This window comes from Vombatus ursinus, unplaced genomic scaffold, assembly GCF_900497805.2.
Source record: "Vombatus ursinus unplaced genomic scaffold, bare-nosed wombat genome assembly UNPS02012758.1, whole genome shotgun sequence".
NCBI classification, from domain to species: domain Eukaryota; kingdom Metazoa; phylum Chordata; class Mammalia; order Diprotodontia; family Vombatidae; genus Vombatus; species Vombatus ursinus.
Genome location: NW_020952536.1, coordinates 984,091 through 1,007,459, shown reverse-complemented (window position 1 = coordinate 1,007,459; position 23,369 = coordinate 984,091). Strand labels below are relative to the sequence as shown.

Genomic DNA, 23,369 nt, shown 5'->3' with positions numbered 1-23,369 from the left:
CCAGTGGTTAGGGTGTGATATCCATCCTGAGGCTGTTGCATACTGCCTGATAGATTTTCCTAACCCTCAGGTGGTGTTATCTACAGTCTAATGGGCCCTGTGACCGTTCTGAGTGGGTAATACCTGCAGTCTAGTGTGCATGAAGTCCATGCTGGGGTGATTAGCCTGACCCTGTTACAGCCATCCTTTGAGGATCTGACATGGCCTCCAAAGTGATAGTTTAATGCTTCTTGTCTACACCCTTTGGCACATTCATCTCACCCCGGGAGCACGATCAGAATCTGAGGTGGATACCTGTTGGGGGTGTTAGATGCCCTTTTGAGGGAACCTCTTTTGAGGTACAGGGGGAGATTGGAGGAGAAGGGATTGGGAGAAGGAAAGGGGATGTAATCCGGTGACAGGGGCAGTGAACAAAGAGAAAAGGGCAGAAAGGAGCGGAAGGAAGGAGAGAGCGCAAGACTGGAGAAGGGAGGAGAGGAGAGGGGCGGGAGAAGAGAGGAGAGGGAAAGGAGAGAGAAGGTACGAGAGAGGCAGAAGCCTAGCCCGCCCAGGCTGGGCTGTGGGCGCAGGCGGGCGCGGGCGGGGAGGGCGGCTGGCCGGACCAGGCGGCAGCTCCGGAGGCGGCGAGGGCCGGTCGATATTTAATTGTTCTTTCAGTGGGAGCGGAGCCGGCGTCGGGGCTGAGGGCCCGTCCCTGTCACTGCGTGTGTGAGGGTGGGAATGTGTGCGTGCGTGTGTGGCCGCGGGCCCCGAGAGTGTGTGCGTGTCCTCGGCTCCCGGACCGACCGCCTCAGTGCGTGCGTGTGCCGGTGCCTGTGTCCCTGGGTGAGATTGTGTGGGGCTGGATGTTTGCGTGTGTGTGCTGTCTTTCTGTGTGTCTGTGCAAGACAGGCAGAGCGATCGTCGAGAGAGACTCTTTATGGGGGTCAGGACCAGTTGTGTCTGTACGTGTGTCTGTGTATTTGTTTATTTCTGTGTGTCTCAGGGTGACTGGGCGTGCATCCAGGAGTCCGGGTGTGTGACTAGATATCTGTGTCCCTGAGTCTGGGTGTCAGTGCGGCCAGGTATCTGTACATGCCGTGGTCCGTGTGGCCAGGGGTCCGTGTGTCCCTAAGTCTGACTGTGTGGCCAGGGGTTCGTGTGTCCCTGAGTCTGGATGTGTGGCCAGGGGTTTGGGTGTGCCCAGGGGTCTTGGTGTGTGTCGGGTGCTGTGTGCAGGGGTCGGCACGCCAGAGTGTAGTCGTGTGGGTGGGTGTGGGAGCCCTCCCCGGAGCCTCCCGGGCCTGGCTCGGCCCCCCCCTCCCCCTTCCCCACGCCGGCCCAGGGATCGAACCTTATTTAGAGTCGCGATTCGACATCTGTTTTCAAATTTGATCAGCTCTGAACTTTATTTTCCGAGTTTGAGCAAAATTATATTCCATCGATCGGCTCCGTCCCCGGCCGGGCCGCTCCCCCAGCCCTCCCTCGCCCCCCCCTCTTCAGCCACCCTCCCCTGCCGCTGCCGCCTCCTCCCGTCCCTCCTCCTCCTCCTCCTCCTCCTTCTCCTCCTCCTACTTCGCTCCCCTCCCTCCTCCTCCCTCCTTCCCCAGCCGCTGCCGCCGCCTCCATATAGCTGCGGCCCCGGAGCCGAGCGGCCGCCGAGCTGCCGCGGGCCGCCCCAGCCCAGGCAGCGCAGCGCGGGCGGGCTGGCAGGCGACGAGCCGGAGCCAGAGCCCCAGTCTAAGCCGGAGCCCCAGCCCCAGCCCCAGCCCGAGGAGGCGGAGACAGCGGAGGGGCCCCGAGAGCCCGCCCCCGGCCCGGCCCCCCACCCCGGCCAGCCCCCGGGCTCCTGCTTCTCTCCCTCTCTCTCTCCCTGTCTCTCTGTCTCTGTCTTTCTCAGTGTGTATCTCTGTCTTCCCCTCTCCTCCCCCCGGGTGCTTCTGTTTCTCTTTCTGACTCTCTGCATCTCTCTGTGTCTCCGTCTCTACGTTTGTGTCTGTATCTCTGTCTCTGTCTGAATCTCCTTCTGTCCTCCTGTGTCTGTGTGTCTATCTTTTTCAGTCTCCGTCTCCGTCTCTCTGTCAGTCTGTCAGTCGGTCTGTCTCTCGGTTTCTCTCCCCCGCCCCCTTCTCTCTCACTCTCTCCGTGTCCCGCTCCCTCCCTTTCTCCCTCCTCCCTCAGGCATCGACAGGGAGCCATGGCCGCTGGACCCAAACTTTAGACGCTCCCTACTAGTTCGCCTGGCCCTGCCAACTCCCCAGAGATCCGGAGCCCCGGAAAGTGAGTAGAGGGGGCAGGGTATGGGTAGATGGAGCTATGGGGTCAAGGTCCCTTGGCCCAGGACTTTGGGCCTTTGGGGTGCAGGGTGGGTGAATGAGGAACATGGGAGACTGAGGGATGTTTCCAAATGAGAGTTGGAGAGACTGAGGAACACCCAGGGGAGAAAGAAATACTGAGGGGAACCAGAAGACTGTTAAGGACTGAAGGACTGGGGTGTATGGGAGACTATTCTTAGTATAGTCTAAGAGTAGGGACCTAGCGACAGAGAGAGAGGAGACAGGGACAGAGTAGGAGACAGATATAGTAAAAGAAGGGGAAACTAAGGGGCAGAGAGAGGGAAGACAGGGACAGAGTAGAGGGAGACTAGGGACAGAGAAAGTGGGGAAGACAGAGGAAGATATGTACAGTAACAAAAAGGGAAACTGAGGGACTCTGGTAGGGGGACACTGAGAGATAAAGAAAATGGGAAACTGAGGAACATACAGAGAGGTGGAAAGTAGGGACAGAAGAGGAGATTCAGAAACAGGAGAAAGAGAAAGACAGGAACAGAGTGGAGAAAAATGAGAGATAGAGAGAAGAGACAGGGAGACTGAGGGATGTGGAAGGAAGATTGAGATGTGGGGGATTCTAAAATACAGATACAGAGGTGATGAGGCTAAGAAATACAGACAGTAGGAAGGCAGTCAGACAGAAACATAGGAATCAGAGAGAAAGGGGAGTCAAAGTCATGGGGATCAGAGATAAGAGAGTGTTGGGAATGACAGAGGTCAGACACCTGGAAGTTAGAGATAATGGGGGTGAGATAAATGGGGAGTCAGAGGTAAGGGGATCATACATAGTTAGAAATAAAAGGGTGAGAGATAAGAGAGGACCAATGGCATGGGGGCCAGAGATGGCGGAGTCAGACCTAAGGAGGCATCAGAGACAAGACAAGGTCGGTGACCTGGGGTTAGAGATCGTAGGATGATAGAACTGGAGATGGAAAGGACTTCAGAGGCCTTTTACTCCAACTGGTCATTTTACAGGGGAGGATTCCAAGGGAAGGGGAGGTTCAATGACTTATCCAAGGTCACACAGGAGTAAAACTCAGTGGGGAGGGGGGGTGTCAAAAATGCAGGTGTCGGAGGCATGGAGGTCAGAGATAAGAAAAGATAGACCAGAGGAGTGAAAGGTTTTAGGATCAGAGGTAAGGGGATTAGATGGAGACTGATTTAAGGTTGGGGGGTAGTGCTTAAGGCTCCAAAATCTATGAAATCTAGTCACAGGGAATGGGGAGAGAGCGAATGAATGAAGGGTTGGGGCCCACTGAGGCAGGGAATCTACCACTGCTTTATGACTCTGTGTGTGTGTGTGTGTGTGTGTGTGTGTGTGTGAGAGAGAGAGAGAGAGAGAGAGAGAGAGAGAGAGAGAGAGAGAGAGAGACGTTTTCCCTCCAGCTCTGTTTCTCCCATTGCTCCTAAAGACCCTAAGGCCAGCGGAGAGCTCCATCTGCCTAAAGCTTGGGCAGAGAATGCACTTTCCCCACTTTCCATATTGTCTCTCAGTGCTGGCCTCTGTCTCTGTGTTTGCTCATTGACTCTCTGTGACTCTCAGTCTTACCTGTTGGTCTCCCTCTCCCTGCTCTGCTGCACGTCTTGGCATTTCTGTCTCTGTGTATCTCTCAGGGCATCTCTGTCTCTCCTTGGCCTCTCTCTGTCTCTCCCTGTGTCTCTGTCGGTCTGTCCTCATCTCTTTGCCTCCCTCTCTCTGGGGGTCTCTGCCTCCCTCCCTGTTTCAATGTCTTCATCTCCCGCTGTCTCTCACTGTCTCGGTCTCCCTCCGTCTCTCCTTGAGTCTCTGGCTCCCTCCCTCTCTGTGTCTCTGTCTCTGCTTGTGTCTCCCGGTGTCTCTGGCTCCGTGTCTCCTCCTGCCGGTTTCCGCTTAGATTAAGCCGGGGACCTAATTCCAGGGCCAGGATCGAATTTTCTGGCAACAAAGGGAAATAGCGAATCGATCGGTCGCTCCGGAGATTAAGAGACAAGCGGCGCGCGGATCCATCATAGCTAAACGGCCCCCCCGCCCCCGCCCCCGCCCGGCCCGGCCCGGCCCCCTCCCCCCTGGGCGCCCAGACGCGCTCAGCATCGCAAACAGCCCAGCCGGCCCGGAGTCCTCCCGCAGCCCAGCAGAGGAGCCGCAGAGGGGAGCTGGGGCCGGAGGCCGCAAGACCCCCCAGTCACACCCTTCCCTCCCACAGTCTTCCCCCCAAAACCTGGCCCCTCCTTCGCGGGCTCTCAGCAGTAACCTCTACGTGTCCCCCCAAACCCTAATTCATATAGCATTTGGCCTCCATATCTGTTCCCTCACAAGTCTTTTCATACCTTTCCTCTCATGTTGCAGCACCTGGATCTCCACATACCTTTGGCTCCTCCAGTAACACTTGCCCCACGCCCCCATCTTGATCACCTGGGTAGCATCCGTGCCAAATTCTGCCTTCCATTGCCCTCCCTAACCTGTCCCTCCAAACACCTGTTCCCTCACATTTGCGCCCAAAGCACCTTCTCCCCATATAGTTACCCCAATATCTTCCCCCAATAGTTGTACATTTCCCCACACCTGGGCACAAGATAACATTGACTCGAGCCTCAGGTAACACCTATCCCCCACAAGTGGCCAGTCTCCATAGGTAACATCTATCCACACAAGATCTTCTGCTCATGTACTTGTCACTTTGGGGAACAAGTGTGTGCCCACAAGTCAATTCCGTTAGCCCTGGCCAGCCACCAACTTGCCCCTGCTTGTACACAGACATCTACCTACATGTCTATGGCCTCAGCTAGCACCTGTCCATAGGTAACACTTCATTGTCCTATACCTATCCCATATTACTCATGCCTCACATCTATCCCTGTGACACCATTCCCCCACATCTACTTGTCCTTTCCATTAATACCTTGTGTTCCTTATTTGTCCTCAACTGCCTATTGCCTCAGGTAGTATCTTCATTTAAACATATGCACTTTGCAAACTTTAAAATGAAATGCCACTTATTATTTGTGCACATACTTGTCTCTTTTGGCAATATCTCTTCCCCCAAAGAAACATATTTCTCCCCACACACTTGCCTCCTCAGGTAGTACCTCTTTTACCTTTTCATCTCTATTCCTTATAACCTGGACCTTACTTAGTATCTGTTCTACCATATCTGTCCCACTAATAGGTCTCGAATCTACTCATCTGCCCTCTCTCTCAAGGTAATATTTGTCTTTTGCACAACTCTGCCTTCAAATAATACCTGTCACCCCTACAAGTCCCTCAAATAACACCATTGCCCACATCTATCTTAGCAGGTAAAAACATCCCGATCCCCTTCCTCCAAAGGTAGCACCAGTCATACATCTGAGGCCTCAGATACCACCTTGTCAGCATACCTGTCCCTACTTAAGCCACACTGAGTCCTTATATCTACCTCAGGCAACATTGCTTCCCATTTTGCCCCCAGTCCCTTCAGGTGGTACCTGGCCTCAGACATTAATTGTTCCCACAAATCTATTCTCTCTCAGTTCCACATTTGGACTTTATCACAGGGAACCTACCTACAAACACACACACACACACACACACATACACACTTAACTTCCTTATGCACATGTTTATATTATCAGAAGGTGAAGCAAAAGTGGGGAGCCCCAGAACAGGAATTGGAGACCTGGGGTCTAGTCCAAGCTCTGCCTCTAACTGTGGGCAAACCCATTCCTTTCTCTTGACCTCAGTTTCCCTCTCTGTAAAATGAAGAAGTCAGACTAGAAGCTTGCCTAGAAAAGTCCTTTCCCAAGCACGTACACACACACACACACACACATCTGTGAAACAACCCACACTCTCCATATCCCTTCCCCCTCCTCCCCCTTACAGGTGCCAAGTTTCCTCTTCTGCCCTCTCTTCCTCTCCTTTTCAGGGCTCTCATGTCCCTCAGCATTTGGGGGGTTCACATGTTCTCTGCAGCTAAGTTTCTTCCACTTTTTCTCCATACTTTGTCAAGTTTCATTCATACCTCCTTTCTCTCCAGACCTGTGAGCTTGGGTAATTGTGTGTGGTTGAACACACACACACACACACACACACACACACACACACACACACACACCCCTGTGTTTCGAAGAGGAGGGAATCTTTGTTTGGGGGTAAGAGGAATCTAAGAAGAAGTGGTACTGTGAGGAGGGAGATGCAGCCATGAAGACACTAGAAGGGTACTCCAAAGAGGAGGGAGGGATCTTTGAAGAAGGAAGCATCACTGAGACTGGAAAGGAAGCCTCTGAGGTGGGGAATGGAGGCTCTGAATAGAGCGGACCAATCTGAGAAAGGAGGAGGGGTCACTGATCGTGGGCTAGAGGTCACTGAGGAGGGGTAGCTGTCTCTGGAAAGGGGAAAGGGGTCTCTGAGCTGAGAAAAGAGTCTGTGAGGAAGAAGGAAAGGTCTCTGACTTGAGAGAGGAATCTCAAAAGAGGGCTAGAGTCTCTGAGGAGAAGGGAGGAGACTTTGACCTGGGAGAGGGCTCTCTGAGGGAGAGGTAGGGGTTCCTGACCAGGAAGAAGGGTCTTTGACCTGGGAGAAGGAGAGGTCTCTGACCTGTAAGAGAGGTATTTGTGGTAGGCATAGGGTCTATGAGGAGGAAGGAGAGATCTTTGACCTTGGAGACAGGTCTCTGAGGTGAGAGAAGTCTCGGAGTTGGGGGAGGTGGTCTCTGAAGAGGAGTGGTTTTTGACCTGGGAAAGGGGTCTCCAAGGCGAAAGTCGGATGGTTTGAGGAGGAAGGAGGGGTTTTTGACCTGGCAGAGGTGTCTCAGAGGAGGCCTCTGACCTGTGTTCAGGGTCTGGGAGATCGAAGGCGGGGTCTCCGAGTTGGGGGCGGGGCCTCCGCGGGCACCCCCTGGAGGGCCCCTGGGCGGGGGCGGCAGCGGCAATGGCAACGGCGGGGCCCGGGCTGGGGGATCGATCGGCGGCGGCAGAGGCGCTGGGCCCGGGATTGCATCTTGTCACAATAATTTATGGCCTCATCCCGCCTGATCGATGGCGCTGAATTAGCACCTCCCCCGCCCGGCCGCCCACCCGGGCCGCCTCAGACCTGCACCCCACTGCCCCTAGTCCTGTCCACGCCCACCGGTCTGGACCCCTCTGTCCTCGGGACCTCTACGTCCTGATCTCTGTCTCTTCTGTACCATCCCCCTGCCTCCCATCCTTCTGGCCCCATTCCTATAACCTTCATCCCTGTCTCTCATCCCTCTATCCTCCTTTCCTTCATACTCTGTCTGGGTTTCCCTCTAACCTCCAAGGACTAACACCCATGTCTCTGTTTCCCCTCCCCCAACCCTCTCTCCCCATCTTCCTCATCACCCTAAGGTGCTGTTCCTCTGACTCCTATCCGTCCCTCATCCCTCTATTCTTACATGGCCCTGTCCCTCCAGTTGTCCATACTCCTGATCCTGGTCCATCCGTTCTTTCCCCTCTTTGTCCCTCCACCCCTATCTTCCAGTTCTGCCCCCTAAACATCTTCCTCCCATTCCTCTGCCAACCAGCTTTATGTCCCTCCATTCTTCTGTCACCATCCTTTGCTCTTTAGATCCCTCCATCTTTCCCCAATCTTTTAGCCCCCTGCCTTCTGTCCCTCTGTCCTTTGGTCCACTCTTCCCGCTCTCACCTCAACCTTCAGTTCCTTTCCTTCTCTTCAAAATTCTCTAACTTTGTTCCTCCTCTTTCTATTTTTCCATCCTTCAGATTTCCATCTCTGTGCTCTTCAGCCATGTCTTCCCATTTTTCCCTGTCCTTTCATCTCTCATCCCCATTTCTCTGTCCCCATCCCTGTACCCTCATATCTGTCTCACAGGAATTGTTTCCACTTCTCAGTCCCCCTTCCTTTTGTCTTTCCATGCCTCTGTTTCTTCATTCCTCTGTCCTCCCATCTCTGTCTTCCACCTCCCTATTCCAAATCTGTCTGTCCTCCGTCCTCCGTTCTTTAGCCCACCTTCCTCCACTATTCAACAGTACCTCCTCCATTCCCATTTTTACCCTAGGCCTTTACTTTCTCTATCTCTTTTCCAGTCTTTCTCTTTCTGTACTATCCTTTCTCTCTTCTGATTTCAGCATCTCTCTTTCCTCCATTCCTGTCTCTTACCCATCCTTCTGTTTTTCATTCTCTCACTTCAAGGAATTTCACTAGATGACCTCTAAAGTTCCTTTTAACTTTAAAATTCCAGAGGATCTTGTGATCCCTAGGCATGCTTATTTTGTTTCTCCATCCCTTTATTCCTGTTTCCTTTACTTGTACACCTCTATCCCTCCTTTCTATCCTCATTCCCTATCTCTCTGCCCTCTATTTCTCAACCCTCTGCCTCTTCTTCCATCCCTTTCCCCCTTCTTTCTGTCCCAGATCCCTCTGTTCCACCATCATTGTCCCCTCCCTCTGTCTTTTGCCATTTCTCAGTCCTTCATTCCTCTTTCTCTAGGGGTTCAGAGTAAATGAAGTCTAAAGTCCCTTCCAGACTTAAAATCTTATGATGTCTTTGCCCCTCTCCTTCCTTGGCCCTGTTTTATTGGAACAGGAATAAGGATTATAATGGAGTTTCAGAGAAGGATGGAGTTGGGGTTGGGATGGGGATGGGGTTGGGGGTGCCATTGGAGTTTAGGTTGGAGCTATGATTAGGATGGGGATAGAGATGGAGATAAAGTTAAGGGTGAGGATGGAGATGAGGATGGAGATAGGGATGGAGATGGGTATGGACATTATGATGAGAATAGATATAGGGATGGAAATGGCATGGAGACAGTGCTGGGGATTGGGGTGAGGCATGAGGATGTGGGTTATGACAGTGATGAAAATGGGGATAAGGCTGAGGATAAGAGGGGCTATCCTAACAGCCACTGGACCTTCAGGCTTCTCAGTTCTTTAGTCTGTGGGGTTGGGCCCTAGCAGTGTGAGGTTCTCTCCTTTCCCCTTCAGGGGGACTGACCTTACTCGAGTAATTAAGAGTCTGAGATGGGATATCATGGTGATGAATTAACAAATTATCTCTTTGCTGTCACCAAGTACTGGCTTCCTACTGCTACTGAACACTCTTCTCTTCTCCCTACTCCCGTGTCCATCTCTCCCTCCCTTATTTTCTTTCAGCCCCTCTGTCTCCCTCGCCCCTTGATCCCTCAATTTTCCACATCTCTGCCATTCTCTTTTTCTTTCTCCTCATTTCTGGCCTCCTCTGACACATCGGTCTGTCCACCTGTCTGTCCTCTATCTCTCATGATTCTCTCTCTTGAGCTGTCTGCCGTGGTCTCTGTTCCCAGTCCCAGGCTCTTTCTCTCTGATGCCAGATCTCCCCATCAGCAACTTGCCTCCAGGTCTCAGAGTCTCTTTCTCTACCTTTTTCAGTCCTTTCTCTCGGTCTCACCACATTCTGGGTTTTGCCTCAGTCGCTCTCTGTTCAGGGTCTCTCTGCAGTTTTAGGTATTAGAATCTCTCACCATCTGTCTCTCATTCTACATTTCATGATCTGTCTCTTACCAGGCCTGGGTCTCTCAATCTCTATTTTCCTATCTCCTCCTATCTCCCTTATTATATCTCTCAGTCTATCTCTCTCTCCGTTGTCTCACGTGCTCTGATTTTCTGAATATTCGTCTCTTCCTCTCTCTGTCTCTTGATGATGTCTGTTCTTTTCTCTCACTCCTGTTCTAGTTCCATGTCTGTCCCTTTTCCCAGCTCTGGGGTTCCTGGCCTTTGCCTGGATCCCTGGCTGAGGCAGAAGGAGACCAGATGGGTCAGAGCTCCCAGATTTCCAGTTCTCTATCTCCAGCTCTGCTTGGTAGGCGGGGCGCGTGGCACTGCGGCTCCCACCTCCCGGGGGACACTCCCCTCTTTTCCATCCTCCCCCTCACCCCCCCGCACTGACAAGGGCTCCATGTTCATGGTTGTCCTTCTCCCCTCCCCTCAATGGCCCACTCAGCCCAGGGATATCAGGGGAGAGACAGGCAGACACACAGACAGATGGACAGAGCAGAGCAGAGCAGAGAGATGTAGACAGACACAGTACAGTGGACAGACAGTACAGAGCAGAGCAGAGAGACAGAGACAGAGCTCTCCAGAAATACACAGAAAGAAGAGACAAGATGAAACAATATAGGCAATTTTTCTGCCCCTCTTCCAGCTTTTCACTCTACCTCTTTCAAACACAAACCTTTATCTCCAGAACCCGAAGCTCAATGACTGAATCACACCTGAACCCCATGACACCCCCAGTACTCTGTTTCCCATAAAGGGTTTGGTCCTAAGAAGTGAAGTTGTCTATCTGCAGTGTGTGTGTGTGTGTGTGTGTGTGTGTGTGTGTGTGTGTGTGTGTGTGAGAGAGAGAGAGAGAGAGAGAGAGAGAGAGAGAGAGACTCAGGTTGAGAACAAGGAAAGCGTGTCAGGCAGTGGCTAGAGAACCTTGGGAGATGGGGGTCAGGATGAGAGCCTGGGAGATAAGGGGGTGTTGTCATGAGGATCCAAGTGTATGTGTATCTATGCTGACTCCTGCCATTTTATACACCAGTGATTGGGGGGACCTCCTAGTAGGAACAAACGTATGAGTGTCAAGGAATGATTGTGCCTCTGCTCATGTCTCTGTGTTTGTTGAATGAATAACTAAACATGTGTGTGTCCAGGGTCTAAATATATCTGTGTCTATGTGTGTGTGTGTGTGTGTGTTTATATGTGCATGTGTATCTCTGGTTGCTTTTCCTTTGTTGAATGAATAATTAAATACATGGGGGGGGGTCTGAATGTGATGGCATGTGTGTGTGTGTGTGTGTGTGTGTATGGGTATGTGTGTGTGTGTGTGTGTGTGTGTAACTCCACGGAATTCTGAATGAGGTAGAACTATGGTCAGGCCAAGGTTGGGTTTTTTCAAGTAGGGGTGGGGTAAATAAATGTGTGTGAACACATCTACTGTCTGGGGCCCAGGAGCAGAGAGATTGAAAGCCCAGTGGTGAAGGGGTGAGGGTCTGAGGCCAAGCAGATGGGTGGGCTTTCTTCTATGGTTCTGAGTGGAAGAGGTGGGCTTGGGAGGTAGGGAGGACGTTTACTTGACATGAGGGTGTGTGTGTGTGTGTGAGAGAGAGAGAGAGAGAGAGAGAGAAGTGGGAGACAGGCTGTACATGTGAGTCTCAATGGGTATCTGAGGGCACAGGGCAATGTGAACTAGCTAGATGGATCTGTATGTGAGTGTATGTGTGAGTGTGTGAGTGTGTGTGTGGAGGGGGTGTGTGGCTGTGTGTGGCTTGGGGGCCTGGGCCATGTCTCCGTGCCTCCTTCTTAGACTGAGCCTGGAGACGATATGAAATTTAAAAAAAAAAATCAATTTTCATTCCACTTGTGCAGACAGTGTCCCGGGGAGGAGGGGGGAGAGGGAGGGAGGGAGAGAAGGAAAGAGGGAGGGGTCCGAGGGTGAAGGGTGGGGAGGAGGGAGTCAGGCCCGAGGCAGCTCCAGAGGCAGCTGCGGGAGCTTTAAGGAATCAAAACAGCTGGGTAAATCCCAGCTCCAGGGGAAGGGTGGAAACATGGGACCCAGAGACAGGCAGAGACAGAGACAGAGACAGAGATAAATGAAGTGGGCTGGGGGCACCCACAGAAATGATCAGTAAATCTCTACCAATTTTTACAAATTGTGAAGTGGGTTGTATCTATATATTTTTTGTGTTTCTGTGTGATTATGTCTAGGCATGAGTACAGATGGGTGATTGCATACCTTGTGAATCTGTGTATGATTGTATGTCCATTCTACAGGCCTATGTGGGATTCTAGTTAATTGTATGTGAGTGAGTCTGTGTGACTGGGAGTTACACATATCTGTGTGTGCCTTTAGTGTGTCTGGAATTGTGGGTCTCACACTCTTGATCTCCCCCCCCTTCTCCCTCCCCTCAAATCTCAGTTTCTCTGACCTGGCCGTTCTCAGCCTCTGAGGCTGTCTGCCCATGACTGTGTGTCTGTTGTGTTTGAGTGTGTGTGATCTGTGAATGTGAATCTGTGTGTGACTGTGTAGTTGAGTGTTTCTCTGTGTGCGTCCAATCTCTGCACACATGGACCTGTGCTGGGGGCTGTGGGGCTGGGTTGGGGGGGGTGGCAGAGGAAGCAAAATAAAATTAAAAATTAAAACTTGCCCCGAAGCCCCCATCCCTGTGTGAGTGAGTGAAAGAGAGAGACAGAGAGTGAGGGGGAAAAAAGAGAAAGTGTGAGTCTGAGACCTAGACTGGAGGAGGGGTGGGGGAAACAGAGAACGAGAAACTGAGAAACTGAGACAGAGAGCCTCAGAGGCTAAGAATGATCAAGTCAGAGAAACTGAGATTTGGGGGGAGGGGGACAGGGGGAGGGGGAGGGAGGAAGACCAAGAGTGTGAGACCCAGAGGCAGAAAAAGAGAAAACATAAGTACCTCCAAAGCAGAGACAGAGATATTCATGGAGTCAGGAGAGACAAGAAGAAAGAGAGAGACAGACCCAAAGACTGCTTGGTCTCTGGTCTCTGCCCTCCCATCCCAGCTCTCTCTAGCCCTCTGCCCCAGTACTGGCCAGACCCTCAGCCTTGGCTATGCTGGGCTGCCCCAGGCTCCTTCCTGCTCCTCTGGGTCAATCGGGAATCAATGGGGCTGGAGGGGAGCCAGGGGCGAGAGGCAGATCAAAGCCAGAGGTTGGGGGTGGAGGTAGCTGGCAGAGACAGAGACAGACCTAGGGAGACCATTGGAGAGATAGAGAGACATGGAGGGGTAGGCAGAGAGAGAGACAGAAACAGAAGCAGAGGGAGATGGGGAGAGAGACATGAACACAAAAATTCAGACAAGGATTGGGACAGAGACTCAGAAATAGAGGCAAACATGGGAGAGCAAAACAGACATGTCCAGGAAAAAGAAACTGAGAGAGATACACACCAAAATACACAGAAAAAGAGAGATGAGTAGAGAGAGAGAGAAGAGAGATGCAGAAATGCAAAGAAAAAGAGATAGGATGTGGGCAGAGGTAGGCAGGAAGATAAAGAGACGCTAACTCCACAGAGATATCTAGACGGGTAAAGAAACAACAGACGCAAAACAGAGATGCAGAGACTGAGAGATAGAGAGAGAGAGAGAATACACACATGTACCTGGGCCTAAAGAAAATAACAGAGTAAAGAGAATGGGGAGACTCAAAAAGACTGAAAGAAAAAACCAACAGAGGACCCAGAGACAGAGACAGAGAGAAGACACACACATACATACACTCGGCCAGGCCTGAAGAAAAGGACAGAGGAAAGCGACAGAGAGAATCAGTGAGGACCCTGGGAGAAACAGAGACGGAGAGAGATAAAAAATGAAAATGGAGCCACAGCCACACAGAGCCAGGCCTGGAAAAGAATAGTGCAAGAAAAGAGAGAGAGACAGAAACAGAGATGGAGAGACAGAGGAAAGAGTGGGATAGAGGCAGAGAAGAAGAAACAAAGAGGGGCAGAGACAGAGACTGAGGCAGAGAGACAAGGGAGGGGGAAACTGAGGGTTGGCAGCAGCGGGGGAAGGGCTTGGGAGGGAGCGGGCGGGCGGTCCCCCGGCTCCTCGTTATAACGTGTCCGGAGGAGGCGGCGGGGAGTTGAAAGCGTCGGGAAGAGAAATCAAAACCAACACGGAAATGAGCTGGCCCAGGGAGGGGGAGCCGGGGGGTGAGGTGGGGGGGGGACAAGGAGAGAGATGGGGGAAAGCGAGAGAGATGGGGAGAGATGAAGGAAAGACGGGGGAGAAGTGGACGAGAGATGGAGGAGAGAAGAAAGAGGGGGAGAAATGGGGGAGAGATGAGGGAGAGACGGAGAGAGATGGGGAAAGATGAGGGGGTGATATGGGAGAGAGATGAGGGAGAGAGATGAGAGGGATGGGGAGGGGGGGGGAGAGATGGGGGAGATGAGAGGGGGGAGAGATGAGAAAGAGATGGGATGAGATGGGAGAGAGATGAAGAAAAGATGGGGGAAAGATGGAGATAAGATGGAGGGAGATGAGAGATGAAGGGAGGAAGGGGATTGGGGACAGATACGAAAAGATGGAGATGGGTAGGTAGAGGGAGATGGAGATACAGAAAAATGCCATGAGGAGAGCTGGGGAAGAAGAGAAGATGGAGGAAGATGGAGGGGAGAGAGGGAGGGAGCTGAGTAGTAGAGGAAGGGGGAGAAAGTGAGGGAAAAATAGACAAGACTGGGTGCTGAGGGGCTGTTTGAAGAGACGTGAAGAGATCGGGATAGAAAGGGAAGATATGAGGTGGGGAGAAACGGATGAAGATGGGAGAGTTGGGGTAGCAGGGGAAAATTCAGAGAGATGGAGAAATGGAGGATGTGAGAAGAGATCTGGGGCAAGTGGGGAGCACTAGGGAGACTGGGGGAGATGGAAGATAGATTGAGAGACGAGTGAAAGGGGGTGCAGAAATAGTGTAGGGGATGGGTTTGCAAGGGTGTCCTGAGTGTCTGAGGCTGTCTGTGATGGATCTCTAGGTGTGAGGGTCTGTGAGAATCTGGTGTGTGTGCGTGTGCGTGCGACGTGTCTGTGGAGGTATCTGTGTTTGCCCTAGCTGGGGCGGGGGGGGGGGGGGGGGGGGGAGGAGGACGAAGATAGCAATCAACACAAGGGTTTAGAAGACAGTGAAAGAAACAGTCATGATAGCCTCGGAGGAGACAGACTCAGAGAAAGAGAGAGACAGTTACATGCAGAGACAGAGACATAACACAGAGACAGAGAAAGATAGTTACATCCAGAGACAGAAGCAGAGACAGAGCCAGAACCAGAGCTAGACAGGGCTTCCTGAGACCAGAGCAGACGGAGGATGTGAGGGTAGCTGTGGTTTTAGCGATGGGAAAGGAGGGAAGCTAGGGGAGAGCCGGCGGGGCGACACACTGAAAGCCAGTCTGGGGCCTTGAGAGGTGGGAGGGAGACGTTTGAGGATGCAGGAGCCCGGGGCAGGGACGGGAGAGGAGTCCGGAGGAGACTGGCGGAGTCTGGGCACAGGGGCCAGAGAGGGTGGGGGAAGGGCCTCGGGCCCATGGGCCGCCTCGCCTCACCCCCTTCTCTCTGTCTCTGTCTCTGCCTCTCTGTCTCCGCGTCTCTGGCTCTGTATCTCTGGCTCCCTGGCCTTTCTGCAGCGCTCCCGACATGGACTGTAACTGCGTCTCGGATCTGCTCTTCACCCCGCCGGTGCCGGCACTCTGGACTCCGGGTAACTCTCCCGGCCCTGCCCCAGCGCCGCTGTCCCCCTCCCTTTTTCTCTCTGCTACTCTGCCGCATCTCTGCCACTCAGCACCTTTGGCTTTCATGCCCCTCGCTGGATGTCTGTCTCTGCACAGCTCTGTCGATGTTTCTGTCTCCCCTTTCTCTGTCTTTCATTCATTCTCTATACTGCCTTGGCCTCTGTCTCTCCCAATTAGTATCTCTCTCTCTCTGTCTCTCTTCTGTCTCTTTGTGTGTGTGTGTGTCTCTCTCTCTCCTCCTCTGTCTCTGTCTCTTTCTCTCCCCCTCTCTCTTCTCTCTGTCTCTCTCTCTGCCTGTCTGTCTCTTTTCCCGTCACTGTCCTCTCTCAAGGAAGAGTATACACATTTCCCTTCCAAATGAAAAACTTGGATGGCAAACTTCCCCCAAAGACCCCAACACTTTGGCGGTGGCCAGGGGGAGAGTTAGCATCCAGGGGAGCAGAAGATGATGGGGCATTGGGAGATGGGAATGATGGGAATTGGAGGGTAAGATGAGACCCCGTGAGATGGAAGAATGATCCAGGGAGAACAGCAAGGCAGGGTAGGGGGAGAATGTAAGGTGAGGATTGGGAGATGGACTTGGATTGGGAGATGGACTTGAATTGGGAGATTACAGGGGACTGAGAGATGGAGGCATTGGGGAAATGTGGGATTGAGAGAGGGAGAGATTATGAGATGGGAGATAAGGAAATCAATAACTAGGGTAGGAGAGGGGCAACGTTGAGGGTCTCCAAGCTGGCAATTGAGAAAGGTTCCCTTTGCGTTTCTCCCGAGATTCCCTTTCACCCCACCCAATCATTCTGAAAGGGGAAAAGCCAGTAGAAAGTATGTGTATGTGTAACTGGGACTGTCGCAGGCATTTCCTTCTAAGAGCATCTCTGTCACAATGTGTGTGGCAGGGTGGGGTGACCAGCCCAGTCTTTGAGGGTGATTGAGTATGTGTGTTTGTATTCCCCTGTATCTATATGTCTGTCTGTGTATCTGGTTGTGTCAGTATATTTGGGCAGACCGGACTGAGGAGAGGAGAGAGGCCAAGGGTTTGCCTGTACATTCCTCGCTGACCCCTTACTTTCTTGAAGGTTCCCACTCTGGGCAGATGGGGCAGGAATGGCAAATGGTCTGGGGTGGCAAGATGGGACACAGGGATCTGGCAGATCATAGTTGGGGTGTACATGCAGGAACCAAGGTCTGGCAGACCTCAGGCATCAGAGGCCAGTGTCATATAAAGTCCCCGCTGGTGACTACCTGCACCAAAGCTGTGCTTGGCTTTAGGCTCCATGTGAGAGGTGAGGGGAAGTATAGACAGGGCTCCTTCCCCTAATTCCAGTCCCACACCATGGCCCATAAAGTCATTCCAACCTGAGGTACTGGGATGCCAGGGATTCCCTATGCCTTTGTCCTCCTCAGGGCTGGGGGTTCAGAAAGCCTGGGACTCCAAGGGGGAGGAGGCTGGGGGACCGGAACACCTGAGGCCCCAAGTGGTAAGAGGTTAGGGGATCAGGACACCTGGGTGTCTGAGGAGGAGGTTGGAGGATCAGGACTCCTGGGTCTTCAAGTGAAAAGAGGTTGGGGGATCAGGACTCCTGAGTCTTCAAGAGGGAGGATATTAGGGCATCAGGATTCCTGGGGACCCGAGTGGGAGGAGATTGGGATGTCTCCAAATGGAAAGAGGTTGGGGGAGCAGGACAACTGGGTCCTTGAGTGAGAAGTTGGGGGATCAGAGCACCTGTGTCCCCAAGTGGGAGGAGGCTGGGGAGTCAGGATGCCTCCAGGAGAAGCAGGGTGCTGGGCCCCTTTGTCCTGACTCCTGCCCTCCTCTCACCCTCTCTTTCCTTCTTTCCCCCAGGCTTTGCCTTCCCAGACTGGGCCTACAAGCCTGAGTCGTCCCCGGGCTCTCGGCAGATCCAACTGTGGCATTTCATCTTGGAGCTGCTACAGAAGGAAGAATACCAAGGTGTCATCGCGTGGCAGGGGGACTACGGCGAGTTCGTCATCAAGGACCCCGACGAGGTGGCGCGCCTGTGGGGCATCCGCAAATGCAAGCCCCACATGAACTATGACAAGCTGAGCCGGGCCCTGCGGTGAGCCAGAGTGCCAGGGTGCCAGGGTCACTGAAAGGAAGGATGGGGGCTGTAGAGGTTGAAAAGCTCAGGTCTCAGAGGGATGGGGCTGGGGAGATCAGGATGCCTGGGTCCCCAAAAGGGTGTGGGGGATTTAGGATGTTTGGGACTCTAAGGGGTGGTAGCTGGGGAGGGGATTCAGAACACCTGGGTCCCAGGGGAGAGGGGAGTGTAGAAGAAGGGGAGGATCCAGAATGCCTGAGTCCTTGAGGGGCAAGGAGCTGAGGGGATTGGGATGCCAGGGAGGATGGAGGGTGGAGGATGAGGAGGTCAGGACATCTGGGTCCCTGGGGAGTGGAACTTCAGGATACTTATTCCAAAATCTATCCCCAGTCTAGAAGACTCCCCTTTCCTCCTTGTTCTGTGATATCGTGCCACAGGCACTGAACCCAAATCCAAATACCAGCTCTGCCATTCACTAGCTGTGTGACCTTGGACAAGTCACTTAACTGCCCTGGCCTCAGCTTCCTCATCTGTAAAATGAGGGCATTGGACTAGATGATCTGAGACCCCTTCTCTCATCCTCTCTGAGCCTCAGTTTCCTCATCTGTGGTGAACGGGGATGATGACTCATCCCCCAGAGTTATTAGGGGGCACAGGTGAGATATGTCGCTTGCCTCCACAGTTATTACTATAACAAACGCATCCTTCACAAGACCAAAGGGAAGAGATTCACATACAAGTTCAACTTCAGCAAAGTCGTGCTGGTCAATTACCCCCTGCTGGACGTGGCCGCAGCCCCTCTGCTGCTCACCCCAGGGCCCTTTGGAGGGGCAGCAGGGCCTGATGGCCCTCCCCTCACTCCAGAGGTGAGCCAGCCTCATGGAGAATCAGGACACCTGTGTCTCCAGAAGGGGCAGGGGCTGGGACATCAGGATTACTGAACCCCAAAGGAAGCTGGGGGTCAGAACACCTGGGGCCCTGGGAGGGCTACTGAGCCACACAAGAAAACTGGACGTCCAGGGTGAGGGTTAGATGGGGGTTGGAGGGTCCCCCAGGAACTAAAGAGGGAGCTCATCAGGACCCCTGGATTCCGGAGGAAGCTAGGATCAGGTTAACTGTGTCCCTGGGGACTGGGGAGGGAGGGATTTGGGATGCCTGGGTCTGTGAAGGATTGGGGGTCAGGATATCCGAGTCTCTGAGAGGGAGAGCAATCAGGCTTCCTGGGTCCTTGAGGCATAAAGGGGGAAGCTTAGTCCTCAATTCTACACCGCCCCTAGGCATTACAGACCCTGTTCTCCACTCCACGCCTGGACCCAGGAAGCAGGACGCCCCTGTTTGCCCAACACCTGTCTGCCCCAGACACGGACAAACTCCGGCTGGATGGGCCATTTCCCTTCCTGGGCTCTGGTGAGACTCGGGGAACTGAGGGAGGGAGGTGTTGGACAGGGGGAGGTTTGGTACTGAGGGCAGCGGTAGGAGAGATGCTCTGAGGGGTGAGGTGGGGGGAACCACCTGACCTTGACCCTCCATTCTCCTCCCAACCAGGTACTGCGGGCTATTCGAAACCCCCTGCCCTCCTGAGCCCCTACGGCCGCACCTTTCCCGAGTATCCCTGGAACTTTAACCCCTACTTGGCAAGCCCCTTCCCCAAGTTGCCTGCCTCCCTATATCCACCGCATTTCTACCCCAACCCCCTGGCCGGATCCTTGGGGCAGCTGCCCACAGGGCCTGGGGGAGGTGGCCCTGCCACAACACCCCTCCTGGCCGGCCCTACTGGCGATGGACCTGGATCGCAGCGCACAAGCCTGGCCCCAAGTGCCCGTCTGACTCTGCCCGGGACAGGGGTCCCCGAGGTTCCCTCTCTGGGGCCCAAAGAGGAAAGCGACTCTGAGTTGGAGGTGACTGATGTCAGCGGCTGCAGCTCGGACAGCGAGGGTGATGACGGCGCTCCAGGGCCCCCTGAGGGTCAGGGCAGCCGAGGTGGGGCAGGGAGCTGAGGGGGCAGGGAACTAGTGACGTTGGGAACCCTGTCTCTCCCTTCCCCCCTCCGGGGGGCCCAGGGTCTCCCTCAAAGCTCACCCCAACCTTTCCCAGGACCAAGGAATGGACCACTTGTCCTTTCCAAATCCCAGGAAGCTGCCCACACATATCGCCCTTCCGTCCCACTAAGAAGGGGGCAGGGACCAGAAGGGATCATTTCTCCTCCCCAAGCTGGTCTTGAGTCTGAACCCCAGAAGTGCCCTCCCTCCCCAGCCTAGGGAGGGAAAGGGACTTTGGCATGGACTTAGGACCCATCCCTTCCCTCTCTGGCCTCAGTTCTCTGCAAAATGGGGGAGGGATGTTGGGCTCAATGACCTTCAAGGTCCTTTCCAGCTCTAAATCCCTCCTCCTTCCCCTCTCCTAGAGTCAGGGTTTCCCCCCACACCCACGACTAAGTCGGAGAACACGGTCTCTTCCTTCCATTCACCCTAGCCCACAAGGAGAGGGGAACAAGGTAGTTTCCCCCCACAGAAAGGGGCACTTTGTTCCTCCCCCAGACCAGCAGGGAACTCAATCCCCTCCTCCTGAACCCCAGGGGTCCATCTCCTTCCCTCCCCTCCAGCCCAAGGAGGGGACCAAGCGTTGCCCCGGCCTCTGAGGGGCACCAGGTGCAATGGAAATCGGGCTTTGTCATCTGCAGGTGCAAGGGGCGAATCCCGGCTTCCAGGAAGGTGCCGGCCAGCACCAGGCGTGCACTGGGGGTGGGCTGAAGGAGATGGATCCTTCTCGAAGGCCCCCTCTGGTTCTCAAGTCCATAAGCCCCCTCTATGACCCCAGGAAGGGACAGCTGCCCTTCCCCAGCCCCAGGAGTTCCCAGCTGTGCTCACCCCCTTCCAAAGTGCAATATGGTGTTGCCCCCCCCATTTCCCATTCCTGATGTGTTTGTGAGCCCGCCCCCAACCTAGTGCGTGATGTGCTTGTGTTATGAAGGAGAAGCCTCCTTCTTGCCCACCCCCACCCCCAGCCCAGGGCCGGGGGCTCAGAGCAATAAATCCGCCCCGCCCCCTACCCCCCATGGGAAGAGTTTATTACAAAAATAAAAAGGGAGAAAAAAACCCTCCTGGGACGAGGCCTGAAGAGTCATGTGTTCCTGGGGGGGGGGGTGGGGGGAGGTGAAGAGAGCCTGGTGAGGCCGGAGGGCAGACGGCCGAGCTGGCGGTCAAAGGGCCAGGTTCCCCCCATGTGACACCAAGGACTCCAGGTATGAAAAGGGAGTGTGAAGGTTTCCAGAGCGCCTTCTTCAGCATGCTGAGCAACAGGGCAGAGCTTAGTGTCCCACCCTCCCTGGGTGAGGAGCCGGGCCTCAGTGGCCCCTCTGTCAAAGTTGGGGCTGGGTTTGCTCCCTACATGGCCGTCTCTCCCTTCAAGGACTCCAGACTCAGGCAGGGTGGAATGGAGACATGAGGACAGTGCAACAGACAGATGCCTGAAAGACAGACTCAGGGGGCAGGGGTGTCTGGCCTTCCCCCAACTTCCCGGGTGAGGCAGGTAGTGCCCGTGGCGCTCTTTCCCATTCCCCAGATGAGAAAACTGAAGCCCCAAGCGGGGAAGGGAGTTGTCCAAGGTCACACAGGTAGTAACTGGTAGATCCAAGACATAACACATACATACATACATACATATATATATATATATATACATATATTAAAAATAAACCTCAGAATATAAAAACAATGCGTAACAGGTAAGGCACTGGAGAAGGAAGGACTGGGGAAGGAAGGCCCCCACGTGTGGGGGCGGAATACTGACACGTCCCATCAGTGAAGGGGAGCTGGGATAAAGCCCTGAGGTCCCCCAAGGGGCTGGGAATAGAAGAGGAGGAGCAGCCTGGGGGGCCCCACCGGCCCACGGGCCCCCTCTCTGCAGACAGTGGGCAGTGGCTGATCCGCTGGGGGGAGCATGCCGACAGACATCTCCCCCTCCCTTTTCCTGGTCCTCCCTTGGAGAGGGCCTGGGGGGCAGCCCCCAGGGGCCACCCTCCACGGGGGCTCACCTGCCCGGCCCTCAGGAGCAGCCAGCCTGGCTGGGGGAGGCCCCATTGAGCTGGGAAATGACGAGTCTGAGCCGACAGAACTCCTCCTCCACTTCCTGAGGACAGAGGAGGGAGCTCTGTGAGGGGACGCCCCCCATTCCCTCTCCCTGCCTCCCCCGCCCCTGCCGTGGCTCACCTCCAGCCTCTTGATGGTGTCCTCCAAGGTCAGAAGCCTGTCCCGCACCTCCTGGGTCTGGGCAGCCCCCGGCGCCCCCTCACTCTCCGGGGCTGGCCCAGGCCCGTTCTCTTCCTCTGCTGGGAGCAGGATTTGCTTAAGGGAAAGAACTGGGGGGCAGAGAGAAGGCAGGTCAGGAACGCGGGGACACGGGGACGCGGGGACGGGATCTGGACATGGGCTGGACGGAGGCCAGGGATGACCAGGCAGGGCGGGGCAGGGGCAGGGGCAGGGCCCCAAGGTTACCTTCTCGGAGGGCAGAGGCTGCCAGCTGTCCCTCCGTGTCCGGGCAGGAGAAGGGCAGCAGGTCAGACAGGATGCGCTCACAGCGGCCTGCTGCGGGCAGGGAGCCAGCTCAGACAGCCGCCCCTGCGGCCCCGGCCCAGCCCCCTCCCCTCCAGTGCCTCCCTTACCTTCGGCCTGTGGGGTCTCTCTGCTGCTGTTCCCGTTCTCAGAGATGCTGATCAGGGGCTCCCGAGCACTGAGGGGAAGGAGACCCAGTGTGGGAAGAGCTGGAGAAGCACAGGGGGCCCGGAAAGAGGGGGCTGCGCCAGAGGAGGGGGAGACAGAGGAAGGGGGAGCCTCTCACCTGATGGGGCTCGGGCGGGATTTGGACCGCCCGGATGGGGCTGGGACCTTCAGAGAGCCCGCTGTGTCGGTGATGAGGGTACACCAGCTAGGACAGAGCAGAGCAGGGGAGGGCAGTTGGGGGGCCACACCCGTCTCCCCACTCCTGCCCTAGGCCAGGCTGGAAGGGCCCTCTTCCAGAAGCCGGGGGACCCACCCAAGGCGGGGTGCAGGTGTACTCCCGGCCAACACCCCCACAGTCGCCCGCCACTCACTGCTTTCTCTCCGACACTGTCTGGGCCACCAGTTCATAGATATGAGCCTCCTGGTCCCAGGTAAAGATGACGTAGAAAGCCCTGTGGTCTGTGCAGGGGGGGGAGCCACGGTCAGCCCCGGGGTGGCGCCCACTCCTGCCGGGGCACCCCCAAGATCCCCCGGGGTCCCACAGCCTCCACCCTCTTTCCCAGTGGCCTCCAGGGGCCTTGTCCCTCCTCCCCAGAATGTCTCCGCTGTGTCCTCCACAGCTCCACACGCCTCAACATGTTGCCTACTCCCGTCCTCTGCAGGGCCCTGAGGCTCTTGGCAGCCCCCTCCCTGCTTTCCTGGGGCCCATTCTGTCCCTCCCTGTCCCAGAAAGCCTGGGTCCTGTCTCGGAGCTTGGTGTGTGTGTGTGTACACTCACATTCACACACGCTCATACAAACACACACACTCACAGACACACACACCACCCCCTCCTTTCTCCACTTTGCTCTTTGTCTGTTTCCATCTTTCTGCCTGTCTGTGTCTCTGCCTCTCTTTCTCTCCCTCTCTCAGACACACACACACTCACTCTCACACACATAACACTCTCATACACACACATCACCACCTCCTTTCTCTACCTTGCTCTCTATCTCTCACACACACACTCACGCACATATTCATACACTTACACACTCACACACTCACTCTCACACACACACATACACACACTCTCATACACAC

General features: G+C 54.6%; 2 protein-coding genes across 2 annotated transcripts in view; one reads left to right on the top strand and one right to left on the bottom strand.

Moving 5' to 3' along the window:
- The first annotated feature begins 15,410 nt into the window (after positions 1-15,410).
- Positions 15,411-19,565, top strand: LOC114040163 (ETS domain-containing transcription factor ERF). Its single transcript, XM_027858172.1, has 5 exons — positions 15,411-15,474; positions 17,352-17,586; positions 18,251-18,434; positions 18,846-18,975; positions 19,114-19,565. Exons 1-5 carry the CDS (start codon positions 15,411-15,413, stop codon positions 19,563-19,565), a joined length of 1,065 nt encoding a protein of 354 aa, XP_027713973.1.
- A 1,647-nt stretch (positions 19,566-21,212) lies between these two features.
- ARHGEF1 (Rho guanine nucleotide exchange factor 1) overlaps positions 21,213-23,369 on the bottom strand; it is a 21,113-nt gene continuing 18,956 nt past the window's right edge. The window contains 6 exon segments of the mRNA XM_027858198.1: positions 21,213-21,696; positions 21,777-21,925; positions 22,062-22,148; positions 22,229-22,296; positions 22,405-22,491; positions 22,658-22,891. Coding sequence (XP_027713999.1) covers positions 21,613-21,696; positions 21,777-21,925; positions 22,062-22,148; positions 22,229-22,296; positions 22,405-22,491; positions 22,658-22,891 — 709 coding nt within the window. The 3' untranslated portion in view covers positions 21,213-21,612.